The sequence below is a fragment of the Mytilus edulis genome, chromosome 4 (assembly GCF_963676685.1).
Source record: "Mytilus edulis chromosome 4, xbMytEdul2.2, whole genome shotgun sequence".
Lineage (NCBI taxonomy): Eukaryota > Metazoa > Mollusca > Bivalvia > Mytilida > Mytilidae > Mytilus > Mytilus edulis.
The window spans coordinates 85,973,297-85,997,599 of NC_092347.1; the positions used below are offsets into that span (position 1 = coordinate 85,973,297).

The 24,303-nt window shown below is 31.9% G+C and overlaps 1 protein-coding gene across 3 annotated transcripts; it reads left to right on the top strand.

Moving 5' to 3' along the window:
* Positions 1–22,895, top strand: LOC139520851 (T-complex protein 1 subunit eta-like). 3 transcript variants are annotated; one of them, XM_071313843.1, is made up of 12 exons: positions 1–92; positions 1,650–1,803; positions 2,247–2,353; positions 6,195–6,320; positions 7,361–7,413; positions 16,523–16,694; positions 17,073–17,237; positions 19,906–20,039; positions 20,791–20,943; positions 21,335–21,486; positions 21,868–22,056; positions 22,524–22,895. In XM_071313843.1, exons 1-12 carry the CDS (start codon positions 15–17, stop codon positions 22,742–22,744), a joined length of 1,704 nt encoding a protein of 567 aa, XP_071169944.1. In that variant the 5' UTR covers positions 1–14; the 3' UTR covers positions 22,745–22,895. The 3 variants fall into 3 exon arrangements, with proteins under 3 accessions (XP_071169944.1, XP_071169946.1, XP_071169947.1); XM_071313845.1 differs by having other exon boundaries at positions 68–149; XM_071313846.1 differs by having other exon boundaries at positions 86–176.
* Positions 22,896–24,303: the final 1,408 nt, after the last annotated feature.

Sequence of the window (24,303 nt, forward strand, 5' to 3'; positions counted from 1 at the left end):
TTGAAATAAAATGCATGAACAAAATTTTCAAATCCGCGGGGAAAATTGGTTATCTACCCTTACATGCATTCTTCATTAAAGACAACAAAATGGTAGGTTCCCGTTTTGAAAGCCTGTTTAGAATCGACAACCATCTACCGATTTAAATGGTTTAAAAACATTTCATTGCTTTTTGGGTGATTTATAAGTTTCTCTTAAATTATTTTGTGGCCAAAAATATTCGGTTTGTTATTTGATTTGATAAAAAATGCCCATGTTTAATGCATGTATACACATGTATCCCCTTTAGAACATTTAGAACATTCCTGAACAATCATGTTTTCTCTTTATTTTTACAAGAGATGAAATAAATAGTTTTCATGCAAATTAAAGATTAAAAAGTCATAGAATTGCGATTTTTTGTTTCGATTGACAATTCTTTGTTGCCATTGATTTTAAGAAAACAAAATTACATTTGTTTTGGTCTTGGGTTTACAAGGGTTGCCTTGACGTTTCGAAGCTTGCCCTAGTAAATGTATACTCTATGGCTATGCCTTATAATAATGATTGAGATATTGATTGTTATTTGTTATGAATGATCATAGCTTAGTTCATTTTAAAAAAAAACTTTCTGCAGCTGGAAACGTTTTAAATCCTAGCATCCCTAAATTTGATTGCATCAAGTGTTTTAGAATTCTTTTGAGGTCACCAAAGGCCTTTATTTTAACTGTGAATTTTCTAGAATGAAAATGTGTACTTTCTTTGTAATCTTCTATGTTTCGCATCTATATAGAATTTTATATATGCCTGGTTTATCATGTTTATTGTATATAATCTTATATAATCCCACTGTTTGTCGTCTCTCACTTCTTCTGACCTTTTGTATAGGTTTGTGTTGATTAATTTATTAATCACATATTTGGTTTGTTGAAATTTAAATAAAGAAAAAAGTACAGATGTACTGTTTGTTTCTCATTGTTGAAGGCTGTACAGTTGCCTACTATTGCCTACATCCACTTTATTTGAACTTTGGTGGATTGTTGTCTCATTGACAATCATACCACACGTCCTTATTTTTATAACATTTTTAAAAGGTAAATTGGTTTCCTTTATTGTTTTGTGAATTATTTTGACGAAAAGATATTAATAAATATTGTCATAATCAATGGTATTCATATAGAGCATTTATTCTTTGTGTTAAAACATGTTGAAAGCTTGAAAAAATAAACAATAATGATCTTTTAAGCTTTCAAAATCAATCAAATCATGCACTATTCCAAATTTAAAGATCACTGTCAGAAATATTTTAAAATGATATATTATTGTTTTTGTAACTACACCAACGCTTCATTTTTAGTAACGTCAACAATCATGATTTACAAATACATAACAATAATACATGTACCATTATTAACTTTTTATATTTGATTATCTAATCACAAAAATATAATTTCATTTGAAAAATCCACCGATTTTTATTTGATATGATTTTTTATCCATTACTTTTTTAACATTTTTACTAACAATTCAAATTATTCAACCTGTATTTGAATAAAACCTTGGTTCAAAAGAAGGGAGACAATGAACTGACAACCAACTTTAGAAAAAAACTTTTTTTACAACAAATGTTAAAATTAACTGAAGTAATGTGTGATTTTATTGTATTGCAGCAGCCACAGATAATTCTTCTGAAAGAGGGTACAGACTCCTCACAAGGAGTACCTCAAATTGTTAGTAACATAAATGCTTGTCAGGCCATTGCTGATGCAGTACGTACCACACTTGGTCCACGGGGGATGGACAAACTCATTATCAATGATCAGGGTAAGAAAGAATTTAACATGACTAAGACCTGCTTCAGGTTAAAGATTTTAGTCCAGGTAGTTTTTGATGCAGTTGAGGTTGAAACAAACTTGAAACTTTATACACATATTCCCTATCATGTTGATATGATAATTCTAATTTTAATGTCAAATTAGAGTTTTTACCCTAATTTTAGGGTCCACTAAACATAATTGACAGTGCCTTTTGTCTTTTTGTCATTTTTCATGGTGATTACTTTGCCACAGCATTGCCAGTGATGTGGACTTGTAAGTTTTAATGTCCGTTTGGTATCTTTTACATCTCTTTAGTTAAAAAAAATATGCAAACACATTTTGTTAAATTGCAGTTAGACAATACTGAAGTTGTATCTTAATTGTACATGTATGTAGATTTTTTGTCACATTTAATGGAAACAAATTATGTAGAGACTTTATAAATTATAGGTAAAGCTACTATATCAAATGATGGAGCTACAATTCTGAAGACATTAGATATTGTGCACCCAGCAGCCAAGACATTGGTAGACATAGCTAAATCACAGGATGCAGAGGTTAGTTTATACATTTCTCATTGTTAAAGGCTGTTACAGTTGCCTATTACATGTACATTTACTTCATTTTAACTTCATTGGATAGTTGTCTCATTGGCTGTCATACCACATCTCTGCATTTATATCATACAGGTATGTAGAAAATTCTTTAAAGGTTAAAATTTACAGGAAATATCTTAAATAATCTCAATAACTTTTTTGCCTATCTAGAATATATATATGCATTGATAAAAGGTTTTTGTTTACACCAGTTGAGACTTATAATTGTATTTATGCTTTTCTAATTATTAAAAGGTGGGTAGTAAAATATGGTTAAACTATATTTTTTCTTCCAGGTTGAATCTGAACATTACAAATTTGTAATATCTATTTAGATACCTCCTTTGAATAATACGAAAATATTTAAGTTTTAAACTCCACTGATCATTCAGCAAAGCCAATTTTATATTTGGTCCTTGTGTCACAACTGTGGTAAAGTAATGACAATATCATCGATATCTGTCAGAGTTTTCGAGAGTTGTTGGAGGTATCTATGACCTCTTACATAGTTTGTAAAACCTACAATTTGTTGTAATATTCTTATCTTTTTAAAAAAGATGAAAAAAAGATATACAAGTTTTTCTGCATAGCATTTAATTATATTACAATAAAAATATTCCCTGTTTTACATTCATGTCCAATCTCTAATAGAAAAGGTGTTAAATAAAGATGGAAAGGGTCAGGCATTTTATGGTAAAGCAGTGATTTGGTCCAGTTGTAAAAAATCAAAAAATTAGTATGCCTGAAGATGTCAAACTGAATCAACAAAAAAGTACCCATATTTTGAGTTTAAGCTGATTATGTTTTCTATGATTTTGATATAATTTGTCCATATGTAGTACACTACATCATGTATGAACATTGAACAAAAATCATTTTGAGATTGAGCAGATGTGATTTACCAGGTAACTTGTATGTGTCATTGTCTTAACGAAATGCATTATTAATAACTGTTCTTTGGATGTCTATTTCTTTTTTACCAGGTTGAATATGAACATTACATATTTGGAATATCTTTTCACGTTACTTCCTATGAATTGAACAAATATTTGAGTTTTATCCTCCACAGATCATTCAGCAAAGCCAGTTGTATCTTTGGTCTTTGTGTCACAACTGTGGTAAAGTAATGACAATATCATCGATATCTGTCAGGGTTTTCGAGAGTTGTTGGAGGTATCTATGACCTCTTACATAGTTTGTAAAACCTACAATTAGTTGTAATGTTCAAATCCAGAGCTTTTGAAGGATTTTTTTTTTCCTCAGTGGATGGTCTTTTTGTTCAGTTATTGTAAAATCATTACTAGCTCTGATCCAGTCTGTGTTTTAGCAGTCTTTTTTTATCATGAGTATCACAAAATTCATACCTCTCCTGGTAATTTGGTCTAGTAATTGATGTGCTTTACTGGACCAAACCATTTTAAACTAAACATTGCCACATGTCTGACAAACCAAGGGAATGATGACCAATCTTTAAAAAGAAGTTTAATACAAGTTTGTCTGCATAAGCATTTAGTTATACCACATTGAAAGTCTTCCCTGTTTTACATTCATGTCCATGCCACTCTAAACAAGAAAAGATGTCAGATTTCATGTGGAAAGAGTTGTACATTTTATGGTAAAGAAGTGAAATGATCTGGTTGAAAAAGGTCCAAAAATGAAGATGTGATAATATTTCTTTTTTATCAGGTTGAATCTGAACATTACAAATTTATAATATCTTTTCTAGAAATCTCTTATGAATAGTAAAAATATTATACTCCGCAGATCATTCAGCAAGGCCAATGATATCTTTGGTCCTTGTGTCACAACTGTGGTAAAGTAATGACAATATCATCGATATCTGTCAGGGTTTTCGAGAGTTGTTGGAGGTGTCTTTGACCTCTAACATAGTTTGTAAAACCAACAAATCGTTGTTTTACCAGTCTAACATTATAAGTCAGAGTATCGCAAAATTCTTAAATCCTCACTTCTTTTGGTGCAGTAATTGATGAGTCTCACTGGACCAAACCATTTTTAACTGGACATTGCCACATGTCTGACCGACCTTTTGAATGACTGCATTTAGTTAATCTACAATGAAAGACTTCCCTGTTTTACATTAATGTTCACTCTATAAAAGAAAAGGTGTTAATGACGGATGGAAAGGATCAGGCATTTTTTAAAAGGTCAAAAACTAATATGTCTGAAGATATGACTATATTTCTTTTTTACCGTTTTATCTGAACGTTACTTAACAAATAAACAATCTCTTTTCATTTTACCTTCTATAGATAATACAAATATTTGAGTTTTATCCTCCACAGATCATTCAGCAAAGCCAGTTGTATCTTTGGTCTTTGTGTCACAACTGTGGTAAAGTAATGACAATGTCATCGATATCTGTCAGGGTTTTCGAGAGTTGTTGGAGGTATCTATGACCTCTTACATAGTTTGTAAAACCTACAATTTGTTTATTCAAATCCAGATGTTCTTAAGTTGTTGGTTTTATTACCTCGGCATCTGTTGGTCCAATAATTTTCCAAGCATTACTGGTCCAATCAGTGTTTTAAGTCTTTTATTACATTATGAGTAAGACAAAATTCTTAAATCTATACTGGTCATATCTTTTCAAGTAGCCTCATATAAATAACACAAATATTTGAGTTTTATACCCCACAGATTATTCTGCAAGGCCAATATTATTTTTGGTCTTTGTGTCAAAACTGTGGTAAAGTAATGACAATGTAATCGATATCTGTCAGAGTTTTTGCGAGTAGTTGGAGGTGTCTGACCTCTTACATAGTTTTTTAAATCTACAATTTGTTGTATTGTTAAAATCCAGATGTTCCCATGGTTGTTTTATTTCCTTAGTCGGTGGTCTTTTGGTTCAATTATTATTCATGCATTACTGATCCTTTCAGTGGTTTAGCTGTCTTTAACATTACGAGTATCACAAAATTCTTATAAAGTCTACACTGTTCATTTGGTTCAGTAATTAATGTGATTTACTTGACCAAACCCTTCTTTTTAACTGGACATTGCCACTTATCTGACAGACCTTTTGAATGACTGCATTTAGGTATTTGACAATTGAATTGTTCCCTGTTTTACATTTATGGCCATTCTATTAAAAAAGGGTGTTTATTACAGATGGAATGGGTCAAGCAATTTATGATAAAGCAGTGATTTGGTCTAGTTGAAAAAGGTCAAAAATTAGTATGTCTGAATATATGATAAATTACAAATTTACAATTTCTTTTCAAATTACCTTCTATAAACATGATAAATGATACAAATAGTTAAATAGTACTCCACAGATCATTCAGCAAGGCCAATTATATATTTGGTCTTTGTGTCACAACTGTGGTAAAGTAATGACAATATCATCGATATCTGTCAGGGTTTTCGAGAGTTGTTGGAGGTATCTATGACCTCTTACATAGTTTGTAAAACCTACAATTTGTTGTATTTTTCAAATTTAAAAAAAAAAATGTTGTGAACAATTTCGTCTGCATGAACAGGTGATTATACCACAAAGAAAATATTCCCTGTTTTACACGCATATCAAATGTGTAAAACAAAATGTTATAATTACGTAGGGTTCACACCAGTAACAGAAAAAAAATCCAATGCATTAATATGCAATAGTGGTCTATCAGACAGCAACCACCCATAATTAAACAAGAAATCATATAGGTTGGAAGAAAACAATAATTAAAGGATACAAGGTAGCTGAACCTTTAAAAACTCACTTTATATCAAATAGCAATGTACATGTATGTATTTGAATGAATATTTGTTATCATTCTTTATTTGATTATAGGTAGGTGATGGAACCACCTCAGTGACCTTGTTAGCTGGTGAGTTCCTTAAGGAAGCCAAGCCATTTATTGAAGAGGCAGTTCATCCACAGATCATAATCAAAGCTTTTAGAAAGGCAGCAACAGAGGTAAGGATCTTGTAAACACATACGATAAAGTGGTGATCTCAGGTAGATAAAGACAACAATAGTATACTGCTATTCAATAGTCATAAAATGTCACATATGATGAAGTGGTGATCTCGGGTAGATAAAGACAACAATAGTATACTGCTATTCAATAGTCATAAAATGTCACATATGATGAAGTAGTGATCTCGGGTAGATAAAGACAACAATAGTATACTGCTATTCAATAGTCATAAATTGTCACATATGATGAAGTGGGGATCTCAGGTAGATAAAGGCAACAATAGTATACAGCTATTCAATAGCCATCAATCGATTGAGGGAAAACAAATCTGAGTCAAAAACCAAAACCGAGGGAAACACATCAACTTGTGGTAAATAACGGAAAAACAGAAACACTGAACTGCTACAAAAAAAAACGCCAGTATACATAGAAACAGACTATTTGATAAACACTGTGGCGGTGCCATATTCCTGACTTGGGTACTGGACAACATCAAGGAGACAGCAATCTTATTACAAAAATAACCAAGACACCTAGAGCGAAGGCATGCATTCTTTAATTGTAGACCGGTCTAGCACAATATGCCACAATCGAAGTCATCCTTAGTCTACAAAAGTTTGAATAAAGTAGAAGATCTACCATTAGCGCTGTTTTCTCACAAAAAAAAAACCCAAAACACATTAAGATAAGATATGTGAAAAAAATACATTAAATATACCTCTCAATATGGCGAACAACAATTATTTAAGGGTAGTAGTTTCAGTCCTGTAGGTAGAATATATTTTATTTTCAGTCTAAATAGGACAGTTTCCAAGCAAGGAAACCCCCCTTTACTTATCTAGGTGATTTTTAGATTAAAAGGAACAAGATTGAAAATAATTTGCAAACCTTTAAAAAAAAAACCAGACAAGACTTGAAATTTGGTAACAAAAATAAACTTGGAAGCACTTTTATAATTTAAATTTGTATTGCTTAGAAAATGAAAAAAATAATTCCCTCTTACTCGTAGTTAAAACATATTTTTTCTCTCTTTCAGGCTGTAAAGAAAATTAAAGAAATATCTGTGAGGATCAACAAAAGTGATCCAAAGTAAGTATTTCAACAAACATCATTTAATAAGTAACTTTAAAATGATACTTTAAATTATATGTAGCCTCACTTATTCTTGTGTTACAAATAACTTTGTATTTGGCTGAATTTAAAATGTTATGTGAAGGAATTTGCTAAAATACCCAGTAAGAATTAAGTTGTGTAAAAATCATATTACAAGTATATCAGTTCTCATATATGATTTCAATAGTTATTTCTTGTAAAGGCTAGTCTATTCCTCAAAAGACCAAAAGAACAAGAGTAGTTTTAAGGTTGGAATTTCTTTGCTCTGCTTTTTGAAGAAAAAAACTATAGATGGGGCTTTAATACTGAATGCTATTAAAAGCCTATCATTTTGCTAATTAATGCATTAAATAATCAACTGATGTTCTTAAAAATTACATTTTTTTGGTTTTATACACCACAGATCATTCAGCAAGACCAATTATATATTTGGTCTTTGTGTCACAACTGTGGTAAAGTAATGACAATATCATCGATATCTGTCAGGGTTTTCGAGAGTTGTTGGAGGTATCTATGGCCTCTTACATAGTTTGTAAATCCTACAGTTGATTGTATTATTCAAATCTAGAGGTTCTGAAGTTTTTATTTTACCCAAGTGATTTTTTTTTGTTCAGTAATTAATAATGTGTTCCTGGTCTAGTGTCTTAGCAGTTTTTATACGACCGCAAATTTTGAAAAAATTTTCGTCGTATATTGCTATCACGTTGGCGTCTGCGTCGTCGTCGTCGTCGTCCGGCGTCCGAATACTTTTAGTTTTCGCACTCTAACTTTAGTAAAAGTGAATAGAAATCTATGAAATTTTAACACAAGGTTTATGACCATAAAAGGAAGGTTGGTATTGATTTTGGGAGTTTTGGTCCCAACATTTTAGGAATAAGGGGCCAAAAAGGGCCCAAATAAGCATTTTCTTGGTTTTCGCACCATAACTTTAGTTTAAGTTAATAGAAATCTATGAAATTTTGACACAAGGTTTATGACCACAAAAGAAAGATTGGGATTGATTTTGGGAGTTTTGGTTTCAATAGTTTAGGAATAAGGGGCCAATAAAGGGCCCAAATAAGCATTTTTCTTGGTTTTTGCACAATAACCTTAGGTTAAGTAAATGGAAATCTATGAAATTTAAACACAATGTTTATGACCACAAAAGGAAGGTTGGTATTTATTTTGGGAGTTTAGGACCCAACAGATTAGGAATTAGGGGCCAAAAAGGGACCCAAATAAGCATTTTTCTTGGTTTTCGCACTATAATGTTAGTATAAGTAAATACAAATCTATGAAATTTAAACACAAGGCTTATGACCATAAAAGGAAGGTTGGTATTGATTTTGGGAGTTTTGGTCCCAACAGTTTAGGAAAAAGGGGCCCAAAGGGTCCAAAATTAAACTTTGTTTGATTTCATCAAAATTGAATAATTGGGGTTCTTTGATATGCCGAATCTAACTGTATATGTAGATTCTCAACTTTTGGTCCCGTTTTCAAATTGGTCTACATTAAGGTCCAAAGGGTCCAAAATTAAACTTAGTTTGATTTTGACAAAAAATGAATCGGTTGGGTTCTTTGATATGTTGAATCTAAAAATGTACTTAGATTCTTGATTATTGAAGTTTTTTTGGTCCAGTTTTCAAATTGGTCTACATTAAGGTCCAAAGGGTCCAAAATTAAACTTTGTTTGATTTCATCAAAAATTGAATCCTTGGGGTTCTTTGATATGCCAAATCTAACTGTGTATGTAGATTCTTCATTTTTGGTCCTGTTTTCAAATTTCAAATTCTACATTAAAGTCCAAAGGGTCCAAAATTAAACTAAGTTTGATTTTAACAAAAATTGAATTCTTGGGCCTCTTTGATATGCTGAATCTAAACATGTACTTAGATTTTTGATTATGGGCCCAGTTTTCAAGTTGGTCCAAATCAGGATCTAAAATTATTATATTAAGTATTGTGCAATAGCAAGTCTTTTCAATTGCACAGTATTGTGCAATGGCAAGAAATATCTAATTGCACAATATTGTGAAATAGCAAATTTTTTTTTAATTAGAGTTATCTTTCTTTGTCCAGAATAGTAAGCAAGAAATATCCTATTTGTGCAATAGCAAGAATTTTTTTTAATTGGAGTTATCTTTCTTTGTCCAGAATCAACTTAAATCTTTGTTATATACAATATACAATGTATATACACTTTTTACTACCAACTGATAAATTTAAATAATCTTTACCATTCAGTGATAACAAGCAGTTTTTTTATACGACCGCAAATTTTGAAAAAATTTTCGTCGTATATTGCTATCACGTTGGCGTCGTCGTCGTCGTCGTCGTCGTCGTCGTCGTCCGAATACTTTTAGTTTTCGCACTCTAACTTTAGTAAAAGTGAATAGAAATCTATGAAATTTTAACACAAGGTTTATGACCATAAAAGGAAGGTTGGTATTGATTTTGGGAGTTTTGGTCCCAACATTTTAGGAATAAGGGGCCAAAAAGGGCCCAAATAAGCATTTTCTTGGTTTTCGCACCATAACTTTAGTTTAAGTTAATAGAAATCTATGAAATTTTGACACAAGGTTTATGACCACAAAAGAAAGATTGGGATTGATTTTGGGAGTTTTGGTTTCAATAGTTTAGGAATAAGGGGCCAATAAAGGGCCCAAATAAGCATTTTTCTTGGTTTTTGCACAATAACCTTAGGTTAAGTAAATGGAAATCTATGAAATTTAAACAAAATGTTTATGACCACAAAAGGAAGGTTGGTATTTATTTTGGGAGTTTAGGACCCAACAGATTAGGAATTAGGGGCCAAAAAGGGACCCAAATAAGCATTTTTCTTGGTTTTCGCACTATAATGTTAGTATAAGTAAATACAAATCTATGAAATTTAAACACAAGGCTTATGACCATAAAAAGGAAGGTTGGTATTGATTTTGGGAGTTTTGGTCCCAACAGTTTAGGAAAAAGGGGCCCAAAGGGTCCAAAATTAAACTTTGTTTGATTTCATCAAAATTGAATAATTGTGGTTCTTTGATATGCCGAATCTAACTGTATATGTAGATTCTCAACTTTTGGTCCCGTTTTCAAATTGGTCTACATTAAGGTCCAAAGGGTCCAAAATTAAACTTAGTTTGATTTTGACAAAAAATGAATCGGTTGGGTTCTTTGATATGTTGAATCTAAAAATGTACTTAGATTCTTGATTATTGAAGTTTTTTTGGTCCAGTTTTCAAATTGGTCTACATTAAGGTCCAAAGGGTCCAAAATTAAACTTTGTTTGATTTCATCAAAAATTGAATCCTTGGGGTTCTTTGATATGCCAAATCTAACTGTGTATGTAGATTCTTCATTTTTGGTCCTGTTTTCAAATTTCAAATTCTACATTAAAGTCCAAAGGGTCCAAAATTAAACTAAGTTTGATTTTAACAAAAATTGAATTCTTGGGTCTCTTTGATATGCTGAATCTAAACATGTACTTAGATTTTTGATTATGGGCCCAGTTTTCAAGTTGGTCCAAATCAGGATCTAAAATTATTATATTAAGTATTGTGCAATAGCAAGTCTTTTCAATTGCACAGTATTGTGCAATGGCAAGAAATATCTAATTGCACAATATTGTGAAATAGCAAATTTTTTTTTAATTAGAGTTATCTTTCTTTGTCCAGAATAGTAAGCAAGAAATATCCTATTTGTGCAATAGCAAGAATTTTTTTTAATTGGAGTTATCTTTCTTTGTCCAGAATCAACTTAAATCTTTGTTATATACAATATACAATGTATATACACTTTTTACTACCAACTGATAAATTTAAATAATCTTTACCATTCAGTGATAACAAGCAGTTTTTTTACATCTTAATATTTTATGATGTATTTAAATGAGTAGTTATTGTTGCAAACTCCATTAGAAATTTGAATTGATATCAGTTTTGAAAAAGGGAAACGGGGATGTGAAAAAAAAGGGGGGGGTTAAATTTTTCTCATTTCAGATTTCATAAATAAAAAGAAAATTTCTTCAAACATTTTTAGCTCACCTGGCCCGAAGGGCCAAGTGAGCTTTTCTCATCACTTGGCGTCCGGCGTCCGGCGTCGTCCGGCGTCGTCCGTCGTCGTCGTCCGTCGTCGTCCTGCGTTAACTTTTACAAAAATCTTCTCCTCTGAAACTACTAGGCCAAATTTAACCAAACTTGGCCACAATCATCATTGGGGTATCTAGTTTAAAAATTGTGTCCGGTGACCCCGCCAACTAACCAAGATGGCCGCCATGGCTATAAATAGAACATAGGGGTAAAATGCAGTTTTTGGCTTATAACTCAAAAACCAAAGCATTTAGGGCAAATCTGACAAAGGGTAATATTGTTAATCAGGTTAAGATCTATCTGCTCTGAAATTTTCAGATGAATCTGACATTCCGTTGTTAGGTTGCTGCCCCTGAATTGGTAATTTTAAGGAAATGTTGTTGTTTTTGGTTATTATCTTGAATATTATTTTAGATAGAGATAAACTGTAAAAAGCAATAATGTTCAGCAAAGAAAGATCTACAAATAAGTCAACATGACCAAAATGATCAGTTGACCACTTTAGGAGTTATTGCCCTTTATAGTCAATTTTTAACCATTTTTCGTAAATCTTAGTAATCTTTTAGAAAAATCTTCTCCTCTGAAACTGCTGGACCAAATTATTTGAAACTTGGCCACAATCATCATTGGGGTATCTAGTTTAAAAATTGTGTCCGGTGACCCCGCCAACTAACCAAGATGACCGCCATGGCTATAAATAGAACATAGGGGTAAAATGCAGTTTTTGGCTTATAACTCAAAAACCAAAGCATTTAGAGCTAATCTGACATGGATAAAATTGTTAATCAGGCGAAGATCTATCTGCCCTGAAATTTTCAGATGAATTGGACAACCTGTTTTTGGGTTGCGGCCCCTGAATTGTTAATTTTAAGGAAATTTTGCTGTTTTTGGTTATTATATTGAATATTATTATAGATATAGGTAAACTGTAAACAGCAATAATGTTCAGCAAGGTCAGAGTTACAAATAAGTCAACATGACCAAAATGGTCAGTTGACCTCTTTAGGAGTTATTGCCCTTTAAAGTCAATTTTTAACCATTTTTCGTAAATTTTATATATCTTTTACTAAAATCTTCTTCTCTGAAACTGCTGTGCCAAATTGATCCAAACTTGGCCACAATCATCTTTGGGGTTTCTTGTTTAAAAAATGTGTCCGGTGACCTGGCCATCAAACCAAGATGGCCGCCACTGCTAAAAATAGAACATAGGGGTAAAATGCAGTTTTTGGCTTATAACTCAAAAACCAAATAATTTAGAGAAAATCTGACATAAAGTAAAATTGTTAATCAGGTCAAGATCTATCTGCCCTGAAATTTTCAGATGAATTGGACAACCTGTTTTTGGGTTGCGGCCCCTGAATTGGTAATTTTAAGGACATTTTGCTGTTTTTGGTTATTATATTGAATATTATTATAGATATAGGTAAACTATAAACAGCAATAATTTTCAGCAAAGTAAGATCTACAAATAAGTCAACATGAACGAAATGGTCAATTGACCCCTGTAGGAGTTATTGAACTTTGTAGTCAATTTTCAATCTGCTTCCTTTGTTTAATATTCACATAGACCAAGGTGAGCGACACAGGCTCTTTAGAGCCTCTAGTTTTGAGAGGATTAATATTCAACAGCATAGTGCTCAAAGGCAAAAAAACCTTTTAAGTTCATTAGACCACATTCATTCTGTGTCAGAAACCTATGCTGTGTCAACTATTTAATTTTAGATTTAAAAAGTTTGAAGAAGAAATCTTTAATAGATTTGTAAAATCTTGGCATTTGTTTTGTGTAAAAAAAACCCATGTAATGTCAAAAATTTGATCACAATCCAAATTCAGAGCTGTATCATGCTTGAATGTTTTGTCCATACTTGCCCCAACTGTTCAGGGTTCGACCTCTGCGGTCGTATAAAGCTGCGCCCTGCGGAGCACCTGGTTACATCTTAATATTTTATGATGTATTTAAATGAGTAGTTATTGTTGCAAACTCCATTAGAAATTTGAATTGATATCAGTTTTGAAAAAGGGAAACGGGGATGTGAAAAAAAAGGGGGGGGTTAAATTTTTCTCATTTCAGATTTCATAAATAAAAAGAAAATTTCTTCAAACATTTTTTTGAGAGGATTAATATTCAACAGCATAGTGATTTGCTCAAAGGCAAAAAAAACCTTTTAAGTTCATTAGACCACATTCATTCTGTGTCAGAAACCTATGCTGTGTCAACTATTTAATTTTAGATTTAAAAAGTTTGAAGAAGAAATCTTTAATTGATTTGTAAAATCTTGGCATTTGTTTTGTGTAAAAAAAAACCATGTAATGTCAAAAATTTGATCACAATCCAAATTCAGAGCTGTATCATGCTTGAATGTTTTGTCCATACTTGCCCCAACTGTTCAGGGTTCGACCTCTGCGGTCGTATAAAGCTGCGCCCTGCGGAGCACCTGGTTTAAATTATGAGTATGACAAAATTCTTAACTCTATACACTGGTAGTTTGGTCCAGGGCTTTCAAAACAGTCATATATTCCGGTCATTTGTATAATGTCCGGTAAAAGTCCGGCTGGGCAAAGCATGAAACGGTCATATACTTTTTAGTTTTCAAGGCTTTTTCGGTCATTTTTACATAATTCACGATCTTTTTGACCCAACCTTTTGCCTTTAACATCAACACATTTCCGGTCATAAATGTGACAAGATGATTAATTACTATCAAAACAACACCTACTTCAATACTTTCTAAATTTAATCAAGGCTAATTAGTAGTTGGACAGCTGAAATCTACCTGTTCAGGTGACAGGTGAACTATGTTCAGTACCGGACATCGTATAAATTGATTGGTTTATTCACAATTATTTTCTTACATTTCAGAGGTTTTTATCTAATTGATTTAGTCCAAAAGATTAAAATTATTAGAAATTAGTATATTAATATGATTTGATGAAAAATTTAAAAAGGTTTTAAATAAAAAAAATCGTCAGAACTACATCGTATGAACTAGAACACATGTGCACAGGTGGGAAATTTAATAATGCATCCTACATTTCTTTAAAAATGCTAAAATTATCAATGAGACCTGTATCTGACGTTCAAATCAAGTATTTTGTTGAAGAAATAACGTGGAAAGAGCTTCTTCTCTCAGTCGTACTTTGTAAAACGTACACGGATTTTACGTATCCGTTTATGGTCCATGTTTTACCATTGTCAAGTCAACTTCCGGTTGAAAACGAAAGTAAATTTTTTGACAATGTCATTTTGCACAAATAAAAAGTCTACGGCAGATATGAGCACGCTGATGTGCACACTTTGAATGATGCACTGCCAATTTAACAGTAACATCAAATTCATATCATATCAAAGTAAAGTTTAAGATCGTTTTTTTTTTTAATGTAATGTCAATAATTGGAATGGCCATCTGATTACCATAATTGCCTTTTGTGACTAAGTCTTAAGGGATTAAAATCGGGATCAGATATGAAATGTCCGGCTGGCTCAAATATTTTTTGGAAGCCTTGGTTTGGTCCAGTATTTGATATTTCCTGAACCAAACCACTTATTACTGGACATAGACCCATGTCAGGCAAACCATTGAAATGACTGAAAATCTTTTAAAAAAAAGTTCTATACATGTTTGTCTGCTTATGCATTTAATTATACCACGATGAAAATATTCCCTGTTTTACATTTATGTCCACTCTTTTAAAGTGAGGTGTTATTAACAGATGGACAGGGTCATGGATATTAGGGGTGCTATAAACAGTTTCGTATAAAAAACTAGGGGTTATTCCCCAACTAAAAATAGACATGGAGGGAAGTCCCTTTTTATCAACATAATTGGTGAAAAAGTATCATGTTTTTTGTATTTGGTTGTAAAGATATGTTAATTAACTTCAATTAAAACAGGTTGAATGATTAAAATAATTTAAAAAATTAGATTAAATATTCATGTTTTGAGGGGAGACAACACTGTAAACAGTCTGTTTTTTTGGCAGTGAAAATTCAAAACTTATTTGCAGCCACTGTAGCTCTTTTCGGAGCAGGTGAACGTACCCTGAAGCATGAATTTTTTGAAAGACCAGGTAAAAATCTATGAAATTCATACAACTTTGATTATGAAAAATGTGCAGGTATCATGTCTTCAGGGGTGTGCACATGACCTGATTTCAGGTTTTTTAAGCTTAAATTAGGCAATGTTTTTCCCAGTTTCTCTGGATAAAACTTTTTTATACTATTAAAAGTACACTTTTTTTTTATTCCATTATAAACAAGAGAACATTCTGATTCCAGTGATATCTAGTTTTATACAGGTATCTTTATTAATCAGTCCACCACTAAGGGTCACTTATACATGGTCCCTCAAAATATGACGTCATAGAAAAAAACTGTTGATTGCACCCTAGGGGAAAGAAGTGATTTGATCCAGTTGATAAGGGTAAAAAATAAGTGTCAGAATATGGGATAATAAATATCTTTACCAGTTTGAATCTGAATATTACATATTTATAATATCTTTTCTCTTAACTTCTATAAATAATACAGATATTTGAGTTTTATACCCCACAGATCATTCAGCAAGGCCAATTATATATTTGGTCTTTGTGTCACAACTGTGGTATAGTAATGACAATGTCATCGATATCTGTCAGGGTTTTCGAGAGTTGTTGGAGGTGTTTATGGCCTCTAACATAGTTTGTAAAACCTACAATTGATAATAATATCATTGGTTATATACCTCGATAAAAAAAAATCTGTTAATTATATCAATGTCCACTCTATAAACTTCTATCATTTTGCTAATTCATGCACTTAAACATCAACTGACCTACTTGGAGCAAGAACATTTATGGAACTACTTTTTGTGGGGGGTGTTCACTTTAAAGTCTTGAGTCAAAACAATTCTGGTGGAAAGAAAAAATCAACAAATATTGGAACGCCAGACTTGTTTATGATTTAAGAGGTACCAGTAATCACTTATCGTAATACTTAGTTTGTTTCATGTACATATCTAGAAATACATTAAATGTTATGTTTTACAGGGAAATGAGACAGTTATTAGAGAAATGTGCTGCTACTTCATTGAGTTCTAAACTGGTTGCTCATCAGAAAGATTTCTTCACAAAAATGGTTGTTGATGCTGTCATGTTATTGGATGAGTTACTACCCCTTAACATGATTGGTGTGAAGAAAGTTACTGGTGGAGGTCTCGAGGTAAAGAAAATGTGTGAATAAAAAAACAAGAAAAAAATTCCCAAACAGTGGTAGTTGATGTACAGACATTGTAGTTGTGATTACAGAATTCAATGTTTTAAAAAAATTATTAAATTTATAGCCAGTCGAGGTGTTAATAACCCGTGTCATCATTAAATCTCTAAAATTTAAACTTTTTATCAGTTATATTTTCAACATTTTTTGCATTTTTATGTGCCAATGAAACTTAATTTTGTTGTGCAATAAAATGAAAATACAATTTAGTTGATGTGTTAATTTCTTCAATTTTGTCAAGTGGATAAAAAGAAGTTCTTGTGCTTAATGGTTAAGGCATTTATAACAAGGCTCATCATTGTAGCATTCCCATCTCTTTTTCAGGATTCTGTATTGATATCAGGAGTAGCATTTAAGAAAACCTTCAGTTATGCTGGATTTGAAATGCAGCCAAAGAAATACACCAAACTTAAAATAGCACTGCTAAATATAGAATTAGAACTGAAAGCTGAGAGAGATAATGCAGAAGTTAGAGTTGATTCTGTTGAGGTTTGTGACATTTAATCCTAATTACTCAAAACAAGGGAGAGCTTATGCTGATATTCAAATAAATTAAGGTACCAGACTAGTAAAGAAACTGTCTTGAAGGCTCCCATTAGTAAAAATTTACTGTTATCTATACAATATGATGGAAGTGAATTTAAAAGAAATCTATTTTGACAAAAATAATTTTTCAAAAGATAGAGAACAGAATAGTCCATCCTTTGTTTTCCTGCAAAGTAAATCAATCCTGGTACAAATTATTTTATATTTCAAAACAACTTTTTTAAGATGTTTTACAAAAGTGGATGAATAATGCTAAAAGAAATATCGCTTCTTTTTGTTTAAAATTTCTAATGATGAACTAATAAGCTTTTCAGTTGTTGTTTTCTATTAATACCTTGTGCATTCTATTGAAAGTTTTTCTATGTATTTGGTCCCGACTTCTGAATACAGGTCCATTGTGCACTTTATTTAATATTTCCATTTTAAAAACATGTATAATGTACCCGTCATAAACAAGAATTTATTATTTTGTTGTTATATTTTCAAGTCATGATATATATATATATGACAGACATACAAGTCCATATGAGGCTTTGTTCAGTTGAATCCACAGATTAGTCAGCAAGGCCACACTATTTCAATGGTGGTCTTCGTGTTACATCTGTGGTACAGTAATGTCAGTGTCCAGCAGTCAAGACTGGTTGTTTTGGTCAGTCATGGTCATCACTGGTATCTGGCAGGGTTTTCTGAGAGTTGTTGGGAATAAATGTATATTTCTAACTTAGTTGTAAAACCTACATGACCTAACAGAAGTTGTAAAACATGCATTATATTCAAAAGTTGTAAGATTTAATGATATTCAGAATCTGCTATATTTTTTTATGCCCCATTTATGGGCATTATGTTTTCTGGTCTGTGCGTCCGTCCCGCTTCAGGTTAAAGTTTTTGGTCGAGGTAGTTTTTGATGAAGTTGAAGTCCAATCAACTTGAAACTTAGTAAACATATTTTCTATGATATGATTTTTCTAATTTTAATGCCAAATTAGAGATTTTATCCCATTTTCACAGTGCACTGAACATAGAAAATTATAGTGTGGATGGGGCATCGGTGTACTTGGGACACATCCTTGTTTAAAAGTTATATTTTAGTTGAACTTTCTTAGTATGGATGTATAAAAATTTAGAAGTAACCACAGTAGTAGGGTTGTTGATTTACAATATATGTAGAAACAGCTAAGTACCGTCTACAATATATGTAAAAACAGATTAGTTTAAGTTTCTGTTTATGCTTAAGTCAAATCTTGAAACTTCACAACTAAATACTGACTGCTAAATATAGGTTCATTTTGTGCTATATGTTATTTCAACATATAACAAATAATCGGACAGATTATCTATGTTGGGGTTTATGACATACTTTCCGAGGACCTAATCTTCAAGTTTCTTCCTCGACATTCATCAATTATTTATACGACAGTCATACAAGTCAACATGAGGCTTTATTCAGTTTAATCCACAGATTAGTCAGCAAGGCCAAACTTTTTCAATGTGGGTCTTCGTGTTACGTCTGTGGTACAATAATGTCAGTGTCCAGCGGTCGAGACTGGTCGTTTTGGTCAGTCATGGTCATCACTGGTATCTGGCAGGGTTTTCTGAGAGTTGTTGGGAATGATTGTATATTTCTGACTTAGTTGTAAAACCTACATGACCTCATTCATTATCTTAGATAACTTATCAGATTTACTCAAACAGTCTTATTTTTATTCTGAGTAAAGAGGGGTCTGTGATTGGATATTATTACTGACTGATGAACCAGCAATTTGGTCAATGATAGGGAAGTGACCTGTAACAACTTTAAAGAACTTATTCTATGTTTTAGACACCATTGCATTCCTGAAGTTGATGGTTAACATGGTTACTGCAGATAAGGCATTTTAATGGTACCATTTCTGTTTTTCTGAATATATCAAATAGAATGAAATAAGTAAAAATAAGCTAAAAAATGTTTGAAGAACAGCCCAATTCATCATCAAATTATGAGTTATGTTTTTGATGGACAAATAAGACTACATGAGGCTTTATTCAACTTAATCCACAGATTAGTCAGCAAGGCCACACTATTTCAATGGTGGTCTTCGTGTTACGTCTGTGGTACAATAATGTCAGTGTCCAGCGATCAAGACTGGTCGTTTTGATCAGTCATGGTCATCACTGGTATCTGGCAGGGTTTTCTGAGAGTTGTTGGGAATGATTGTATATTTCTGACTTAGTTGTAAAACCTACATGACTTATTTATCCTTTTTGTTTAAAAGAATTGTTGAAATGAATTTAAAAAACAGAAAATAATAAACAATGACAGTGAGCTAATCATGTTATTAGTGAATTCAGTCTTCCAGACTATGAAGAGGAAGGGTTTTCTGAGAGTTGTTAGGAATTGATGAGTATTTCTAACTTAGTTGTAAAACCTACAGTACCTCATACATGGCCATAGATAACTTGTCAGATTTAGTGAGATTCTAATAAAAAAAAAAAGAGATTGTGATTACATCTTTGAATTGACTGACTTACACAAAAAAAATGTACCAGGTAAGATATTTAGTCAGACAGCATTACTGTTCTAGATAAGAAAAAAAATCATGTTTGTACATTAACTCTTTATAATTAATTACAGGAATACCAGTCCATAGTAGATGCTGAATGGAAGATATTATATGATAAACTTGATATCTTACACAAGAGTGGAGCTAAAGTTATTTTGTCTAAGTTACCTATTGGAGATGTTGCCACACAGTATTTTGCAGACAGGTATGTAAGATGTTTAAAATGAAACATGCAGCGTAAGGTATCTGGTCTACCATACAGGGATATCACTTTAAAGTATTTAATGAAAGTATAACATGAGATTACATATATGAGGAGATCTTTCCACAGATTAGTCAGCAAGGCCAAACTTTTTAATGTTGGTCTTCGTGTTACGTCTGTGGTACATTAATGTCAGTGTCCAGCGGTCAAGACTGGTCGTTTTGGTCAGTCATGGTCATCACTGGTTTCTGGCAGGGTTTTCTGAGAGTTATTGGAAATATTTTGTAATTTCTGACTTAGTTGTAAAACCTACATAACTTATTATCCTTCTTGTTTCAAAGAATTGTTGAAATGAATTAAAAAAACAGAAAATAAAAAGACAATGACAGTGAGCTAATCATGTTTTTAGTGAATTCACAATCTTCAAGACTATGAAGTCTGTAATGGAAAGTAATTCAGATTAAAAGCATTTTAGCAATTTCAATTTGCAAAATATGATTTGGTATTGCATGCTGTATAACAAAACTGTAATTGAATATCCAAATTGTATTTCAACCATGTTTTGTACATTCAAACATTTTGCCAAAAGGACTATCTCAAGATTTTAATTTTTAATTTTAGATTTTAGTCTTGGCTATTATAAAATTTAGTGGCATGTTGAGATTTAAAAAAATCAATAAGACATCTTGTACTTTTGAATGGATAATTATATATATAATCAATGCATATAATGCTTTGACATTGAATATTACAGAGATATGTTTTGTGCTGGGCGAGTAGTAGAAGAAGATCTGAAGAGAACAATGAAAGCTTGTGGTGGCTCTATACAAACAACCGTTCAGAATCTGTCACCAGATGTGTTAGGTTCCTGTGAGACATTTGAAGAAATCCAAATTGGAGGGGAAAGGTAACTTAACTTATATATAAATTTGTAGTAGTCTACAGAAAAATTAGAAAAATTATATTTTACAGTCGTATTTTAATCTGGCTTTTAAAAGAACCCAATATTTGCATAATGTAAAACATAAAAAGGTTTATCCAGTAATTGAATTTCATCCATTCTGATTAAATTACAGATTATGTGTCCAGTCTTTATTTATATATTTGGCAATTCAACTTATGTCATGTATGTGTTAATTGAATTATTGAAAGAAAAACTACAAAATAAATGATTTTTTCCATTGATAATTTTTTTAGAATCTTTCATAATAAATTGCTGAAAATAATATGAAAGGTAGAATTATTATGTTTATAATATATGATATAATGCTGAATTGTCATTTTCATGATTCTTTCAGATATAATTTATTTACGGGTTGTCCCCAGGCTAGAACATGTACAATCATTCTACGTGGAGGTGCAGAACAGTTTATAGAGGAAACCGAGAGATCATTACACGATGCTATAATGATTGTAAGGAGAACCATGAAGAATGATGCTGTTGTTGCAGGTGAGAAAGCATATAATATATTTGGATTGGTATTTTCCCATAGTCGTGTACAGTAAATAAATACTGAAACAGTTGGTCTAAAAAAAATCAACTAGACCACTTAGATAATGCATTTTATTAATACATCAAGAAATTGTCTTTATGATAAAATATGTGGGGTATGTCAAAGATAGCAACTGAAAGACACAAATAACCATTTTGTTAGTGTCTTAAATACAGCATATTCTATTTTTCTCCAAAGAGCTGTTTAACTAGATTTACATATAAACTTGTATAGAATTAGAAACGAACATGAAAGCACTTAATAGTATACCTTGCTTATGCAAGTATACAATACATGTTGGTGGTTATTTGTTTCACACCGTTCAATTTTATTTGTAGGTGGTGGAGCAATAGAAATGGAATTAAGTAAACATTTGAGAAACTTGTCAAGAACTATTGCTGGTAAAGAACAGTTATTGATGGGGGCCATGGCTAAAGCTTTAGAGATCATTCCACGACAGTTATGTGAAAATGCTGGATTTGATGCTACAAATATACTTAACAAATTACGTCAGAGGCATGCACAAGGTAAGAGTACACTAAGAAATGTTTAGTCTTACTTTCTCTTTTATATTTAACAGTACACTATTGTCTAAATCTTTGATAAAAGTTATAATGCATGTTCCTATAGTTAGTGGCTCATGTATAATATTTTCAATGCAATAATGGTATTAAAGTCACGATCTATGTAAAAAAATATACATTTATGTGAATGTGGTATTTGTAAGCCTTATAGAATGTATGATGTAGAATCATTCTGTTGCAGTATGATGGTTGAGTTCATCTTTTGATTATTGTTTGCTTAGTGTCCAGCGGAAAGTCCGAATTTAAGACACTGATAATCAAAAAGCTGCAATTTAATCAATCATTCTTACAAATAAACAAGATTATGTATCATTAGCAAGAACAAAAAAAGAACAAAACACTCAATCCTTCGTTCTTTTCTCTTTTCTGAATTAGTAGTAAAAATAAGATTTTTAAAACTTATATTTCAGGTGGTATCTGGTATGGTGTAGATGTACTTAATGAAGATATTGCAGACAATTTTGAGAATTGTGTATGGGAACCAGCAGTAGTTAAAATAAATGCCATCACAGCTGCTGCAGAAGCAAGCTGTCTCATTCTTTCTGTTGATGAAACTGTTAAAAATCCAAAAGCCCAACAAGACGGACCTCCAGGTGGTGGAATGGGACGAGGTCGAGGACGACCCATGTGATCTAGATTTATACTTTATTTATTTGTACATTTATGTGTCTCTGAACAAATTACCCTCCATGAAGATTATCTATTTGTCGCCGCATTTGTGCTTTGTATTTTCGTATCATAATGATTGTACTAGAAATTATGTGAATACAATTTTTATACAACAGTTGTGTTATATTTGTTTCCATCTGCATATATCACTTGTATACAAAAGACACAGGAATTCAACAGCAAATTACTGGTATCTATGATGAGTTTATGTACACTAACCACAAATTCATTCAAGAAATCAAACAAAGACAAAACTCAAATCAAATGTGTGATATTTATGGCTAGGATTTAACTATTGTAAATTCAGAAATTATTGGGATGCTTTTATTAATGAAAAAAAATATACCTATATAATGTTTCCCAGTAAAATAAAATTGTACTCATAACTTCAGTAGTGATATTCCTTTAACAGATGACACATTAATTTCTGAATTTACAGTACCTTTTATCTTTCCAAAACATTTAATTACCAACAAAAATAAATTCTACATACAAGATGGCACTTATCTGAGCATGGATGTGCTCTTTTCTATTGGTAAAATAATTTAAAACCAGTAGCATTTGGTTAATTATAGTTTCTTTGAAAACATTACTAGATGATGTTGTTAAATGATCTATGTCTAATATGTTAATAATTTTAAGCTGATGATTTGATCATTTTATTTATAAAACCAGACTTTAAAATTGTTTTTGTCCACAGCATATTATGTAGCATTTAGGAGTTAGAGCATACATAAGACTGGTCGACTCCAAGGCAGATCAATGTTTCCATTTCTGGTGGCATCTTCATGTAGACTATTTCCTTGAGAACTAGCACAGTAAAAAAAAATGTCTAAACATGTTGATCCTTTACAAAGCCCGGTTCATATTCATATCACGTTAACAAGTTCTTGTCCTAATATGTAATATAGGGCCTCGTTGGCCAAGTAGTCTTAGTAGTCCTACTACTATAATCACTAGCCAGTCAACAGTTGACTCCAATCATAATTGACTAGGATTGTAAGTTTTCCTACCGTAGGTTGTTAGTTTTCTCTGGTCACTCCCGACTTCCTCCACCAATAAAAACTAGACGCCATGAAATTGCTTAAAAATGACATTAAAACACCCAACAATCAATCGATGATTTGTAATATTATCATTTAAGTATATATCTGTCTCCTTCTCAACTTGGACAAAGCATATCCTCATATTGGCAGATTTTATCTGACCTCAGCCTCATTTTCATTATTAAATATTCAAAAAAGTTTTCATAGCAAGGTCTTTTCTAGGATACTATTAGCAATTGGTGAACTATATAGATTGTGATGTGTACATGTCTGTCTTGCAGGGTTCATTTGACTTTGTCCTTTTTCTCATGGTTCAGTTTTGTAGATAGAAAAACAAGATCAGGAGCATCTGTCCATGACGATCAATACATGAACAGCAAAAAAGCAAAGAAACCGTGCTTTTCATGGTGTTCTTCATCTTTAAGAGTCATAGGAATGCCTTCAACATAGAGCGAAAAAACTTGAGTATGCATCA

Excerpts from the sequence above, each read along its gene's own strand:
- LOC139520851 (XM_071313843.1), top strand. The coding sequence starts at position 15 with ATGAACAAAATTTTCAAATCCGCGGGGAAAATTGGTTATCTACCCTTA. Across the intron at positions 1,804-2,246 it reads ACTCATTATCAATGATCAGG|GTAAAGCTACTATATCAAAT; the intron begins GTAAGAAAGAAT and ends TATAAATTATAG. Across the intron at positions 20,040-20,790 it reads ACACAGTATTTTGCAGACAG|AGATATGTTTTGTGCTGGGC; the intron begins GTATGTAAGATG and ends TGAATATTACAG.